The sequence below is a fragment of the Phaenicophaeus curvirostris genome, chromosome Z (assembly GCF_032191515.1).
Source record: "Phaenicophaeus curvirostris isolate KB17595 chromosome Z, BPBGC_Pcur_1.0, whole genome shotgun sequence".
NCBI classification, from domain to species: domain Eukaryota; kingdom Metazoa; phylum Chordata; class Aves; order Cuculiformes; family Cuculidae; genus Phaenicophaeus; species Phaenicophaeus curvirostris.
This window is the reverse complement of record NC_091431.1, coordinates 5902212-5916228: the sequence shown is the minus strand read 5'-3', so window position 1 is coordinate 5916228 and position 14017 is coordinate 5902212. Positions and strand designations below refer to the sequence as shown.

The 14017-nt window shown below is 40.3% G+C and overlaps 1 protein-coding gene across 2 annotated transcripts in view; it reads right to left on the bottom strand.

Annotated features, from left to right (window-relative positions):
• The window catches only part of SUSD1 (sushi domain containing 1), a 46126-nt gene extending 32645 nt beyond the window's left edge, over positions 1–13481 (bottom strand). For both annotated transcript variants that reach the window (XM_069880304.1, XM_069880305.1), the window contains exons 1-7: positions 13357–13481; positions 10301–10432; positions 8898–9053; positions 7672–7824; positions 6257–6433; positions 3623–3802; positions 1502–1681 (exon numbers count right to left, since the gene is read on the bottom strand). In XM_069880304.1, coding sequence (XP_069736405.1) covers positions 1502–1681; positions 3623–3802; positions 6257–6433; positions 7672–7824; positions 8898–9053; positions 10301–10432; positions 13357–13447 — 1069 coding nt within the window. In that variant the 5' untranslated portion in view covers positions 13448–13481. The remainder of the gene's footprint in view (positions 1–1501; positions 1682–3622; positions 3803–6256; positions 6434–7671; positions 7825–8897; positions 9054–10300; positions 10433–13356) is intronic.
• Between the last annotated feature and the right edge of the window lie 536 nt (positions 13482–14017).

Sequence of the window (14017 nt, the reverse complement as noted above, 5' to 3'; positions counted from 1 at the left end):
TTCTCTCATTTTTACGGGAATTGTTGATTAATTACACACACCTTCAAGATCATGTACATCTGAAAGGCAACATTACTTAAACAGAAATTTAACTTTATTTCAAAGTCATTTGTTAACTGTATTAAGTGTGAAAAATACAGAAGTTAAGAAGCTGAAGACCTTTGTACTAATTTCCTAATCATGAGCGGCTTTTTTCTCAAAGTAACCTGAACTAGTTAGGCAATTTTAAAATGTTTTTTTTCCATTCTGCTTGACCATAACTCTAACTTTTTGGGCCCTCTGATCCAACAGCTAGAGCTGGAGTCTATGTTTTTGCCTGTGGCAAAGCTCTTGCTGAAGTCCACGGTAACCCTGTAAGTGCAGCCTGCAGACTGAGGCTCTTCAAAGCTTCAGAGTACTCAACAAAACTCTCAGCATTGCAAAGATTGACGCACCTGATTCACTTAGCCACTCTACACAATTCTTGCTTCAAAAGCAATTGAGAAAGTACAACTATGTAAATTGCCTCAAGGAAAGAGGAACTGTGATTTCTAGCAGCAGGTCTGTTTTCACTAGGGCACTATAAAAGCTGAGAGAATGCTTTCCTGCATGCTCATTTTATTTCATGCCACATAATTTATATGCACAGTGAATGCTCAAGACACTAAGAGAGGGATCAAGTGCCAACTCTTTGTGTGAAGTCTTGGTCTGTGAAGTGGTAGCAGTCAAAGACACATTTCCAGTCCTCTTGGAACTACAGGACCATTACCATTTGCAAAAGACAGCACCTCTACTTAAGAGTAAGAGATGGACAGTCACAGAGCTCTCTTGTGACACCTGTTTCTAAGGACACTGAAGAACACTGAGGAGCACAAAAGCCATAGTCCAAAACATCTGCTATTTTTTTTTTTTTGGCCATTATTAAAACGTCAGTTCAAGCTCACTGTGCAACCACTACTTCGTTTAAAGATCTTCCTTCTCAGGACTCATTTTTTTAACAAGAAAATCCTTCTGGACTGAAATTCAGACAACTAGATCTAGGCTGGAAAAGGCAAACATGGACAGATTTTACTTTGGACATTATGAGGAATAAATAAAAAAAAAAAAGACAAAAAGGAGTTTTGAATGTCATTTCTCCTGCTTTCATCATAGTGCACTTTACAGTATTAATCCCACAATAAAATGTCATTAAATGCTTTCTGCTCAGCAGGTGATGTTCCACTGTCTTTTAAAGCTGAAATTTCTTGGGGCAGCAATGAAACTCCAGTTGCATTAGTTCCTTTCTGTTTAAAATAAAAAATGAAACAGCTACAGAAAGATCTGTGACATCCACTAGAAGTTGTTCCATGATTAACACTCTCCTCTATAACCTATTTGTCCAAAAGTACCCCCAAGTTCCCAATATGGTAAAATAGAATGGGATTTCTTGCCTTTATCCTTCCTCTTGTTACTACATTCTGAACAATAATGAGAAATTATTTAAACAGCACAGCCCACAGCAACTTTCTACAGTAATATTTACCTTTGCATGTGTACTTAATGTTCTCCCATGACTGATTTATTGTACATTCTGAAAAATTCTTTTCTCCATTAAAATAATACCCTCCTTTACATTGGTAATACACTCTGCTCTGTAGGGTGGTCGTGTTGTCCCAGATCATTTCTGCGTGAGGAATAAGCAAAGGTTTGCCACAGTCTATTTCTGAAACAGAAAAAAATTGGGAGAACAAAGCATGAAAATAAAAATAGGCATATCAAAATGTATAAGGAAGAGAGATGAACTGTCCTAGAAAGTAACACTTCACTTTTTTACACTTCTAGTGATTTCTACAAGTCTGGTTAGTCATTCAGAGCCTAGAGTTTTGTGACTGGAGACTTTCTAGCAGGTGGGGCACTTCTCCTTCAAGAACCATAAAATAAAACAAAACAGTCTACTGCGTAGAAAGGATCTCTAAGAAAATTTTTAGAAGTGGATCTATCTTCCCACAACACTCTTCCACCCCCCAACATGCTATTTATTTGTTTATTTTACCTATCATTAGTAATAATAGATCTGAAAAATGACACGTGGTCCAAGGATAGACAAGAAAGAACAGCACAAAGAAGCTTATGTTCCTTGCTGTGTGGATTTAATTCAAGTTTTGGAAAAAAGAAAAGAGAAGCTGCTACAGACAAGCAGAAAGAGCACTTCTTGGGGGAAAATTTGATGCATTCTTCAGTCACCTTAAAGACAGTGAGAAAGATGGTGTAATGCACTTATAAATTTATTTGTTTGCTCAATTCTTTTTAGGGGCTTCATAATAAAATTAGGGAACAGGAAAGACTAAAGAATGAAGATCAAATAAATGGAAGAATGTTATTTAGGGTTGAAATTCCCTTTCATATCCACAATGAACATTGTACACCAATAAAAGATTCTGCAATGCTTCATTTGCAAGTAACCAACATAAGAATTAAAATCTTTCCTTCACTAAAGCTTATATGCAGAAAACAAGTGCTTTTAAACATGTGTAGTAAATAATCTTAAGCAATTCTGTAATTCTACTCACAAAACAAAATAAAAGAAGTAAAACACTAAATGTATAGAATCATGATATGTATAACCTTTAAAGGAAAAGTTAAATATAATGTATTGCAACAAGTAATGTGTATGAATGTCTCTATCTACTATATATGATCAGAAAAAGCTGTAGGATAACAAATGCACATGCAAAGAATGTGCTTAATTTATAGAAGGGCAGTATGTGATGAGATATAAAAATTACTCCAGCTATCTGGTCACAGCCATCTTGTAATCAGATTGAAAAGCAGAAATGCAGAAGTACATTTCTGTGTAACACAGTAAACCTGCAATTTAGACTGGTGCCCCAGAATAAGAATATTAAAGAAGCACCTAAAAGTAGAGAGTGGTTGTACTGTCCAGTGTAATTGTATATTTGATTGCAATGAACAGAAGGCTCAACCCTGCCGGATCAAGCCAAAAAGAAATTAATAATCCAGTGAAATGAAATGTGAAGTTCAGCCAGTTTAAAATACGACTAACGAATGCAATTATCCTGAGGTCACATTAATTGATAATATGAATTCAGAGTAACAATACATCAGAGATTTTATTGGGCAAAACGCTTGGTTTTTGAAATGTACCTTTATGTTTCTCCTTATCAAGTAATTTTTCAGGCTACATTATTCTCAATCATAGTAACAAAAGGGATTTATGGCTCGTATCAAGTAACAATAGCATGCTTGAGTAATCATAGTTTGCAACTGAAAACTGTCCAAATAAAGGAATTTTAAGGGGATGCTAACTGCTAATACTGGTTCAATTTCTGAACAGTGGCTTCAACCACAAAGTAGACAGAAAAATGACAGCAACTTAGTCTGAATTTAGAAAGAAAATTTAGGCTAAATTTCCACCTAACCCCAATGCTTGACATGCATTAGGATTTTGTCCTCAGAATGCTAACTTCAAACAATTTGTTGCACTTCATATGCAACACAGATGAAACAAACCCTTTTTAAGATACAGCTTTTGTTTTGTGACTGAACTTCACACGCCAGCCCAAAGAGGATGTCTCTAACTGATGACTGCTGCAACGGCTGAAAAGGTATCTGCTAAATAAATATTAAGGAATATTTGATTTACCTTTGCACACCAAATCAGCACCATCCCACTGTCCTTTAGCACTGCAGACTGCAGTCTGATTGCCGCTTGCAATAACATAACCATGAACACAATTGTAAGTAACTTCACTTCCATATGTGGTGCCAGTTACAGATTCTGGATATGCATTTAAAACAGAAGGTGGAACCCCACAATCCACACCTAGGGAGATAAAGAAAGAGGAAGACAAACTTGTTAGTCAAGCAGCAGATGTAATGACCACTGCATTCCCTTGAGTATTTTGTTCGTCGTCAACCAGATCACTTCTCCTCTGGTAATATTACCCTGCCGCGTGTCCTCTGCATCACCCCAACCATGACTCAAAGTGCTGTAGCCACTCTAGAGCTGCTTCCAAGTAAAATTACTTCTCCCTGTCTTAGTTTCAGTGTGGCACAATGAAATCTGTGACTCCTTCCTCAGCCTAGCTGACAGGATGCAGAGGATGCCCTGGTTTGTGTGTTTTTTTAAAAAAAAATCTTTAAGATTCTCCTGCTTTTACAAGTGCGGCAAGCAGGTTCTATACCATTTGCAGTGAGCAAGAGCCAGAGCAAGGCAGATAATGGAAACTGCCTTTAGGAAGTGAAATTTTAGAAAGCACAGAAGGACCAGAGAAGTGCAAAAATATTGAAAAGGTTGCAACATACAAGAGTCTACGTGGTGGTTAAAATGCATAGTGATAGTTGTCCTATTCACAAATGCACTGAGTGGTGACTTAGAAATGAGTAAAAGAAAGCAGTCTAGTAGCACAAAAAAGTTATTTGTTTGATAACAATGTCCATTTTCTAAGGTAAGCTGCCCTCTAAAAAAGCTTTCATGTCAGCATTACACAACACCCACATTCAACAGTCAACTACATCTCTTCACATACATCACATCTCACATCTTCCTATTAAACTTTCTGACTTTTCATCTCAAGAAAATTATTTTACTAATATTCAAGAGAAGTTACAATCTTCAAAGACACATTACGTCCTCTTACTTACATTTAAATAAAAAAGGCGGGGTCTGCTCCACATGCAGTACCCTAATGTTAGGTCACATATCTTGCGAAGTTTGACCTACCTTCAATGGCCAGCTTCATTATGACTGTATAAAATAAACTCCTAATTTATCACAGGAAGAAATACAGAAGACAAACTTACTGACTTTCCTGAAAAAGAAGACATGTCACCTAGCCAAGAGGAATTCTTAACGGAGAAATAAAGGCTTAATAGGGAAACTCTCAGAGTTCAAAGAATTATTTAAATTTTATTTATTAACATCAAACAAAACAAAAAAAAGTATCAGACTTGCTAGTTTTACAAAAAGAGAAGTCCTAACTGAAATCCAGGAAAAGAGCTTGCAATACAAAAGGGAAGCAAGTGTGTCATTTCAGACTCATGGGCTGTTTCTTGGTGTCTGAAGTATTTTATTTCTATCAACCACAAGAGATGTGCTGAGAAACACCAACCTGACCTACTGTTTGATAGCAGCAATTTAAAAATTTCACATGAAAAATAAATCACTGAAAAATATTAATGAAAAAAAAACAAACCAACTTCTCACAAGGACTGCATTCCACAGCCTTTTTTTAGAGACCTCTTGAGACTTTGTATACTTCCTTTTCATTTTCAAATCCACTGTCCTTTATTTATTTTGGGGGGGAAATGTTATTTCAACTGGGTTTGGGTTTGTTTTTTTTTTAATGCCAATAATTTAGCATTGAATTATATATCTTTTCTTTCTTACAAATTTTTGTGGTTATATTTAATTTTTAACTTTTCCCAACCACATTGGTTTAGGATCCTCATCCTAACTTATTCACTTCCCATAGATACACATATAAATTTTACAATTCTATCCACTCTCAAATTAAAAAATAACCACATACAACCACCAAAATACAAACACACACACAGCCCTCCAGAAAAAAATGGAAACAGAAAAGATTAGAAACAAGCAGGGCTTTTGCATTATGAGAGAAGGATCTCTCCTGCGGGGTATTTTTCAGGATGACAATTCTCTGTAGATTTGCTACATGCTACTTGGCTCCTGTTAGCTGGCACTTCAAGTGTCATTTAACTAGTATGCAGACTTTCTAGTTGCTCACAGGAATACAAAACCCTACATTCATAAGCAGCAATATTTCAACAGAACAGACAATTAGAACACCAACGCAAGTGGACGTTATAAAGATGCTCACAGGAGAATTTACACTTGAGAAATATAAAAGCGTTTGCTCATGCACAAATGCTCTTAAAATTGTGAAGACTATCCAGAAATCAAGAATGGTTTAATGTCTCCCTTTTGATTTAGAGTCAATCTTAGGAAAAAAATTTATAAGGTGTTAGAAAAATTTTTCTTTTAATGAGAGAGGTCACTGATGCCTTCCAATTGAGTGGCTTCTCCCATGAAATGCTACAGAAATCTAGTTGCATTCTAGGCCATTGTTCACAGGGAAGACACCTTGTCATTATACTAACAAGAAGAGGTGTCATTATTTTATAACATGTCCTTTTCTTTATTTTATTCTTTTTTGCAAATACACACTTCTTTTTTTGCACAAACACACTTCCCAGTGCGTAACCACCACCCTCCCTCTGAAGGATTCAAGAACAATTTAAGACTTTTTTTCACCTTTACAGCTTAAAGTGGCAGGTTCCCAAGTTTCATTCGCAGTGCAATATGAGGACTTTCCCTTGTCACTGTAAAAACCTTCTTCACATTCATAATGAACCGCACTTCCTGGTAGCAAGCTGTAGTTCCCCACAATGTAGCCATGTTTCATTTCAGGAGGTGAACCACATCCAATTTCTGCAAAGGGACCAGGTTAAAAGATCTCACAGCACAAAAATCACCAGACGTGACCACTTTAAGATGAGCTGAACTGGACGGCCACATCACAAAACGCATCCGATCTAGTGAACCTGAGAGGCGTAGAAGATTAAGAGTTGAAAAGTAGTTCTGGCCACAGCCTGAATGAGGAGCCACTGCAATGATACGGTCCTTTGTGTGTGCCAGTCTCATTATAGCAAAGGCTGAATTATCCTTCAACAACACAGGAAAATTTCAGGCCTTAATGCACAGCTTTATTTCCTTGTGCATGGGAAAAGTGAAGCACTACGGACAGGCTGAAATTGTTTGCCCCTAAATTCCTTTATCTCACTGAACCAGACTGCATAGAAAAGCTACATTCCTTCGCTACAGCTGTTTAACTGGACTCCCTTGTCCAGCTCTACAAGTGACATAGTCATTACAGCCACACCACTTCACCACAGCATGTGGAGGGGGAAGTTGGTGAGATAAGCAGGGTTATCATGGGAAAAAGAAGTTAAGCACTGTAGTTGGAAAAACTGGATGAACTACAGGCAATGAACTTTACTGATGGTTCCTGCAGTTATTCAGAAATGAGAAATGGATATAATTGAGGCAGTTCCTTCCATTTGGGATGTCTGTATTCATCACATACTCTGATAGCTACAGCTTACAACACTAGCACTTTGCATCTGTCAAAACCTACACCAGAAAGGAGGAACAGTTTCTTTTCTTTTCATGGCAAGATAAACAGAACAGTTTATTTATGCAGGTGGCAGACTATGTAATAAATAACTAAACTATTATTTTGTTATTCCTCTCATCTAGGGTTGTTTCATTCACCTGACTTCTCTTACCAGCTATTTATCTTCTCTTACCTTCCCCTTCATGCAGTGTGATTATATAAGCAAATGGGTTCTACCACAGTTCCCTCCCATTCAGAAATTTACTACATCACCTTCATGGTATTAGTAAGCTTCTCTGACCCTGCACACCTGAATCATTACTGAGAGCCTGTAGAAATCACCATGGCCCAGAGTCAAACCTACCACCTACCATGCAGATATCAGTGGAGCAAATTGAATCCAAGAAGAAAAAAATTATACAGCAGGCAAAGTCCACAGAGAGGGTGCCTGCCCTGCACACTTAAAAGCACAGGTCCACAGCAGGTACTACTATGTCGTGTAAGATCTGATTTTATCTGCTAGCAAAAAAAAAATCCAAAGAAGGATTCTCACCTTTGCATGAAACTGTGTTCCCACCTGGATTAAAAGAATGCTCTCCAGTTTCTAATTTATAACCATCATTGCAGTAGCACTTGTAGCTTCCTTCTGTATTTACACATCTTGCATTGCGACCACATAGCCCAGACTGCTCGCATTCATCTATATCTAAATATTCAGAGAAAAACATATGTGCTTTGTAACAGGTTGTGGTTATTTTAATTGATTCATGTAGGACCCAAGCTTAAAATAAATATAGCATTCCATTAAGGGAAACAAATGAGCTCATCATTGCCTGATGTTCAAGCAGGAAGGAGAAAACTCAATTTTGTAGCTATCTATCTTTTAAATTGTTTCTGGTTTACCTGGCAAATAGTTTCCAAGTTATCTCCTGCTACAACAATCCAAGAAAAATCTCATATCTGCAAATATCTTAATCACAGAATCACAGAATGCCCTAAGTTGGAAGGGACCCACAAGAATCATTGAGTCCAACTCCTGTACCTGCACAGGACAACTCCAACATTCACACAGTGAGTCTGAAGGCATTGGCCAAACGCCTCTGTAATAGTGCCAGGCTTGTTGCAGGGACTGCTTCCTTGGGGAGCTGTTCCAGTGCTCCACCACCCTCTGGGGGAAGAACCTTTTCTAATGTCCAGCTTAATCCTCCCCTGGCACATCTTCCTGCCATTCTCTCAAGTCCCATCACTGGCCACCAGGAAGAAGAGGTCAGGGTCCACTCCTCTGCCCCCCACTTGCAAGGAAGCTGCAGAGCATGATGAGGTCTCCCCTCCAGCCCCCCACTGCAGGCTGAATAGACCAAGTAACCACAGCCTCTCTTCATATGGGTTCCCCTCTAAACCCTTTTCTAAGCAGCTTTCACTCCAGTTACAACAGTTCATTACTGTAATGCAGAACTGGCTAATAATCTACACTAAATACAACTATGATACTTGGGGGCAAAAGTAAGTATGATCTTATTTTATTTAACTAGCTTCTTCAGGGAAAAATTATTGCTTGAATGTGACTAAGAAGAAATTAACACAGCGAAGAATAGAAAATGGAACTAATTCATGGGTATTAAAACCTAGATGTCACAATAAGTATTTACATCCACAGCAGAAGGTGCTCTGATAGAGTTAGAAAGTTCTAAAGTGATGAGAAAAAAAAAAAAAAAAGAGGTATGCAGGAGGAAATTAAGTTCTGGATTCCTCGTGCTCAATATTCTTTGTGATATCTACCTGTACAGTTTGTGCCATCATTGGGAATAAATGTTTTGTTGTTGTTGGAGGCTCGGAATCCATCAAGGCAAACACAGTAAAAACTCCCGTGTGTATTATGACACAATGTGTGATTTCCACAGATCTTGCTGGCTCCAATTTGGCACTCATCTTTATCTGTCAGCACACATCAGGGAGACATTAAGGAAAATAAGTTAACCTTCCCTCCTCACTCATTCTTGCATAACCAGACTGCCCCTTACTCTTTTCCTTTCTAAGTTATTTGGGATGTACACACTGCTAATAAATTGGAGTATTTAGACCAAGAGAGGTTGTTGTCTTGGATGAAGCTGTGAATAAAGCTTCATGACACAGCCTACGCTACTCTAAGAACATCAAAACGAGAGAGGCCTGCTCTCTGCTTCTGCTCTTCCTTATGGCATGCACTGGCTGCGGCACTTGATGGGAACTTGTGCTGATCTTGCCCAATTCACTCAACTGACAGAGAATTTACCTGGCAAAACATGCAGCTCGTCTTCTCCCACAAAAAAATGAGATAACTGTGCAGAGCCCAGCACATGCCAGTGCTTGTAAAAGAAGGGTAAGAGATGGGAGTAGAAGAAATCAGAGGTGGAGGATCTTCCCTTTAAAGCAGTGATAAGCTCTTACATACACTCAGATGCAGCATTTGACATCATCCTTTGATTTACGTACTGATTTGTCATGTATGAGATAGTTTTAAAAGGACACTATCAGCTATAGGCATAAAACAATGTCTATCAGCACTTTTCATCTAACAGACATTTGTGCTTAAGAAATCTGTGCATATACACACATTGTTCTTAAGAAAAGACCTTCAATTTAGGACATTAATTTTTAGTTCCCCAGTAATCTGAGATAGATGGGAAAGTCAGTATAAAAAGTGCTAATTTCAATTTTCAGTTTTACAGCATAGTTTTCGGTTCAAAGGTGTGCAGGTTGAAAAGAACAATGAAGTAAAGCCCACCATATTTAATTTTTTTTCTGAAGCTAAGATAAAATATTAAATATATTAAATATGTTAAATAAACCAGTTAAATACATTTTATTTTAGAAGAAACTGTTTTATAAATACCTATATTTTCTAAGACAAAATCCATTTAAAACCTTCATTATATATCAGAAAGTGAATGAAATGGTTAAACAACTAAGTTCATAACAATAATTGAATCATATGTAAATGAAGTACAGCTCATGACTAGCTGTCAAAAGAAAAAGAAAACAAAACAAAAGGAAAATATATTCACACATATTCTAGGTTTTGGAAATTCTGCCAGGAAATGACAAAGTTTTACCATGTTTTGAAGAATTCGGTAATATCACTTGAGAAAGAACATTGTAGGAATGTACACCATTACTTGCCATCTTACAGACAGGCAGCCTACCTTGGCAGTGAGTTCTTCCATTGCCTACAAACCCATAGTTACAGATGCAGACACTTTTTCCTTCAGTTTGATGACATGTAGCATGAATGTGGCAAGTTGCACAGACATCTGGAACTGATCTGTCCACAATCACTTTAAGAACAAAAACGTACAATTACTTTTTTTGTTGTTGTTTTTGTTAAAAAGGACTATAAAGATGGTCTGATATGGGTAATTGGCAGACAATTGGGAGTGGAGATAAAATCCAGATTAAAACACACTGAATAAAACTCTATGTCCTCCCACCTCATTTACAAACTTGCAGGAAAATCACACTCATAATATTCAGAGACCAAAGATAAAAAAAATCAACAGAAAGGATTAAACAAAATAACTACACTGAACAGTTTTCTCCATCCATCTGTTCTTTGGCAACAAACAAAACAGCTTTTCAGCAGTTTGCAAGGCTTGCAAGTCATAAACAGCTCTACTTAATATTATCTTTTTTCTATATTAATTTTCTTTCCCTTTTGTCTTGATTTCTGTTTCATCATTTATTCTATTATTTTGTTTCTATTATTTATGCATGGATAGTTGGGCTATTTATGCATCTATTTGTATTTTCTACCATCAACACGCATATGGTATAAACATTATCCATAAAAATGATGTTGAGAATGCTGCCAGCAGGAAAATAACTTACAGTAAAGTAATTTTAGAAATGAATTTATATTAAAAGTAGTTTAGCAGTGCATGACACACAATCTAATCTACTATAATTTGATAGGGCTATAAATATACATGAAACTAGAGTAAAATATGAACTTATTGGAATCATAGAGTAGTTAGAGTTGGAATGGACCTTAAAGATCATCTAGTTCCAACTGCCCTGCCATAGGCAGGGACACCTCCCACTAGATCAGGTTACCTAAGGTCACACCCAACCTGGCCTTGAACACCTCCAGAGATGGGGCAGCCACAACTTCCTTGGCAACCTGTTCCAGGTTGCCTAACAACCTAACAAACTTCCTAACATCTAGTCTAAATCTGCCCCTCTCCAGTTTATACCTGGTCCCCCTCGTCCTATCACCACAAGACTTTATGAGCAGTCCCTCTCCAGCTTTCTTGTAGGCTCCTTTCTGGTATTGAAAGGTCACTATAAGATTTTCTCCAACCTTTCTCTTCTCCAGGCTGAACAAGCCCAACTCTCTCAGCCTGTCCTCATATGGAAGGTGCTCCAGCCCTTGGATCATCCTTGTAGCCTCTTCTGGACCAGTTCCAACAGCTCCATATCCTTCTTAATTTGAGGATTCCAGGACTGGACATAGTACTACAGATGAAGTCTCACAAGAAAGGAATAGAGGGGCAGAATCACTTCCCTCAACCCGCTGGCCACGCTTCTTTTGATGCAGCCTGAGATACAGTTGGCCTTCTGGGCTGTAAGCACACATTGCCGGCTCACGTCGAGCTTCTCAACAACTACACCCCCAAGTCCTTCTCTGCAGGGCAGCTCTCAATCACATCATCATCACGCTATTCCCTTATCTGTATTCATATTTTTAGTGCATTATGTGCATTCCTTTCCATCTTTTTGTAAGCTCTTTTTGTTATCTCCACACATGCACTGGCTTTCCAAATGATAAACCTCAGAATGGATGGCTCAAATGTAGGCAAAGCATGAACACACTTACACTCTTTTTATATTTTTAAAGAAATAACTCATACTGCAAAAGCTGGCATTGTCTCATGATGCTGGACAAATAGTACGGAATTTTTCACTCTTCTAAGACAACTAACATCGAGAGGGATGGCGTGCTTCTTACAGAACCTCAGTCTCTCTGTGTACATAGCAGCTCTGACAAAATTTTCCCTGCTTTTACACGGTGTCTAAATACACAACTGTAATTGGAAGGGGAAGGCAGCTGAACACTCAGCCAGCTGTTTTTACACACGAAATTCATCTGTGTGATAAAACTGCCCTTCCACGTGCACAGCACTCTGGTTTTACTCATGGTGCAATTCTAAGCGCCTTAAGACCATGGGAAGCATTACAGGTTCCTAGCCCTAATTCTCAGTGCTGGTTATATACCAGTGCAGGCACGTGTGTTCCTAATGACAACAGGTCGCAAAACCTGCCAGCATGCTGTGATGGCCAACATAGATTTGGAAATTAAAAACAGCCAAGGCAGGAAAGTTCTCGTGATGCCATGATCTTCTGATAAGACTTGGCAGAGTTCCCCTCTGATTGCTGCTCTGAGAGATAAAAAACAGTTTTCTTTCCTCCTTTACCACCACAGATGGAACTCTGGCACTCACTTCTCAGTAATGCACTGTTTCTTCCCTTGGCACCCAGTTCTCTCACAGCCTGTGTCTCAACAATATCAGCACAGAGGTGCCACCTTGCCCAAACAACATCAACCCAGGGGTGCTGCTTAGACCCAGCATCATCCTGGAGGTACAATCTATTCCCAATGACATCAACCCAGAGGTGCCACTCAGACAAAATACCAAATCAGAGGTGCCAGCAGCTCCCAGCATCAATACATAGGCGGTACTCAGACTCAACATCATCCTAAAGGTGCAATCTATTTCCAATGGCATCAACCCAGAGGTGCTGCTCAGACCCAACACCAAACACAAGGTGCCACCTAGTCCGAATAACATCAACACAGGGGTGCTGCTCAGACCTAACACCAACCCAGAGGTGCCACCTAGTCCCAATAACATCAACACAGAGGTGCCACCTGCTCCCAGCATCAACGCAGGGGTGCTGCTCAGACCCAGCACCAAGCATGAGGTGCCACCTAGTCCCAATAACTTCAACACAGAGGTGCCATCTGTTCCCAACATCAACTCAGATGTGCTGCTCAGACCCATCACCAGCACAAAGGTGGCCCCAGGTCCCAATAATCATCCCGAAGATGCTGCTCAGCTCCACCACCAGCACAGAGGTGCCCCCGGGTCCCGATAACCATCCCAAGGTGCCCACAGGTCCCTATAACCATCCCGAAGCTCAGTCCCACCGCCGCGCAGAGGCGCTGGCCGCGGGGTCGCGGTGGGGCAGGGTCCGCACTTACCCCGCGGCCCCGCGCCCGGGGGCAGCCCCAGGAGCAGCGGCAGAAGCAGCAGCAGCGTCCCCAGCCCCCGGCCGACCCGCCGGCTGCTCATGTCGCCGCCGCCGCCTCCGCATCCTCCCCGGGAGGGACCCGCCGCGCAGCCCTTATCGCCGCCGCGCCCCGGGGCCCCGCAGCGAGGCCCCTTTCCTCCCGGGGACGAGCAGCCCTTGCCCGCAAAAACCTCTCTTTTCTTGCTTCCCCCACCCCTCTCCGTTCCCTGGCACAGCCCCTTTCCTTCCCCGGGACACCGCCTCTGCCCGGCGGGGCGAGTGGCAGAGCCGATAAGGGCCGCTGCGCCCCTGTAGCGCCCGGGGGGGAGGAAAACGGAGGTAAGGGTTATTTATGATCCCTGGGAAAACGGACAGTGCGGACGGGGGAGTTACACCTGTTAGAGCAGGGCAGCTGTGCTGCTGCATGCCTGCCTACAGCGGGATTCTCCTGCCCGAGTGGCGAAAGGGGCCAAGATGCACCCCCAGGCTGATGCTGAGACTGAGCAGAACCTAGGGGCTGGTGTTTGTTCTAGGAGGCATCTCTGGGTTGATGTTTGGTCTGAGCAGCACCTCTGGTTTGATGTTGAGCCTGACCCACACCTCTGAGCTGATGTTATTTGGACCAGGTGGCA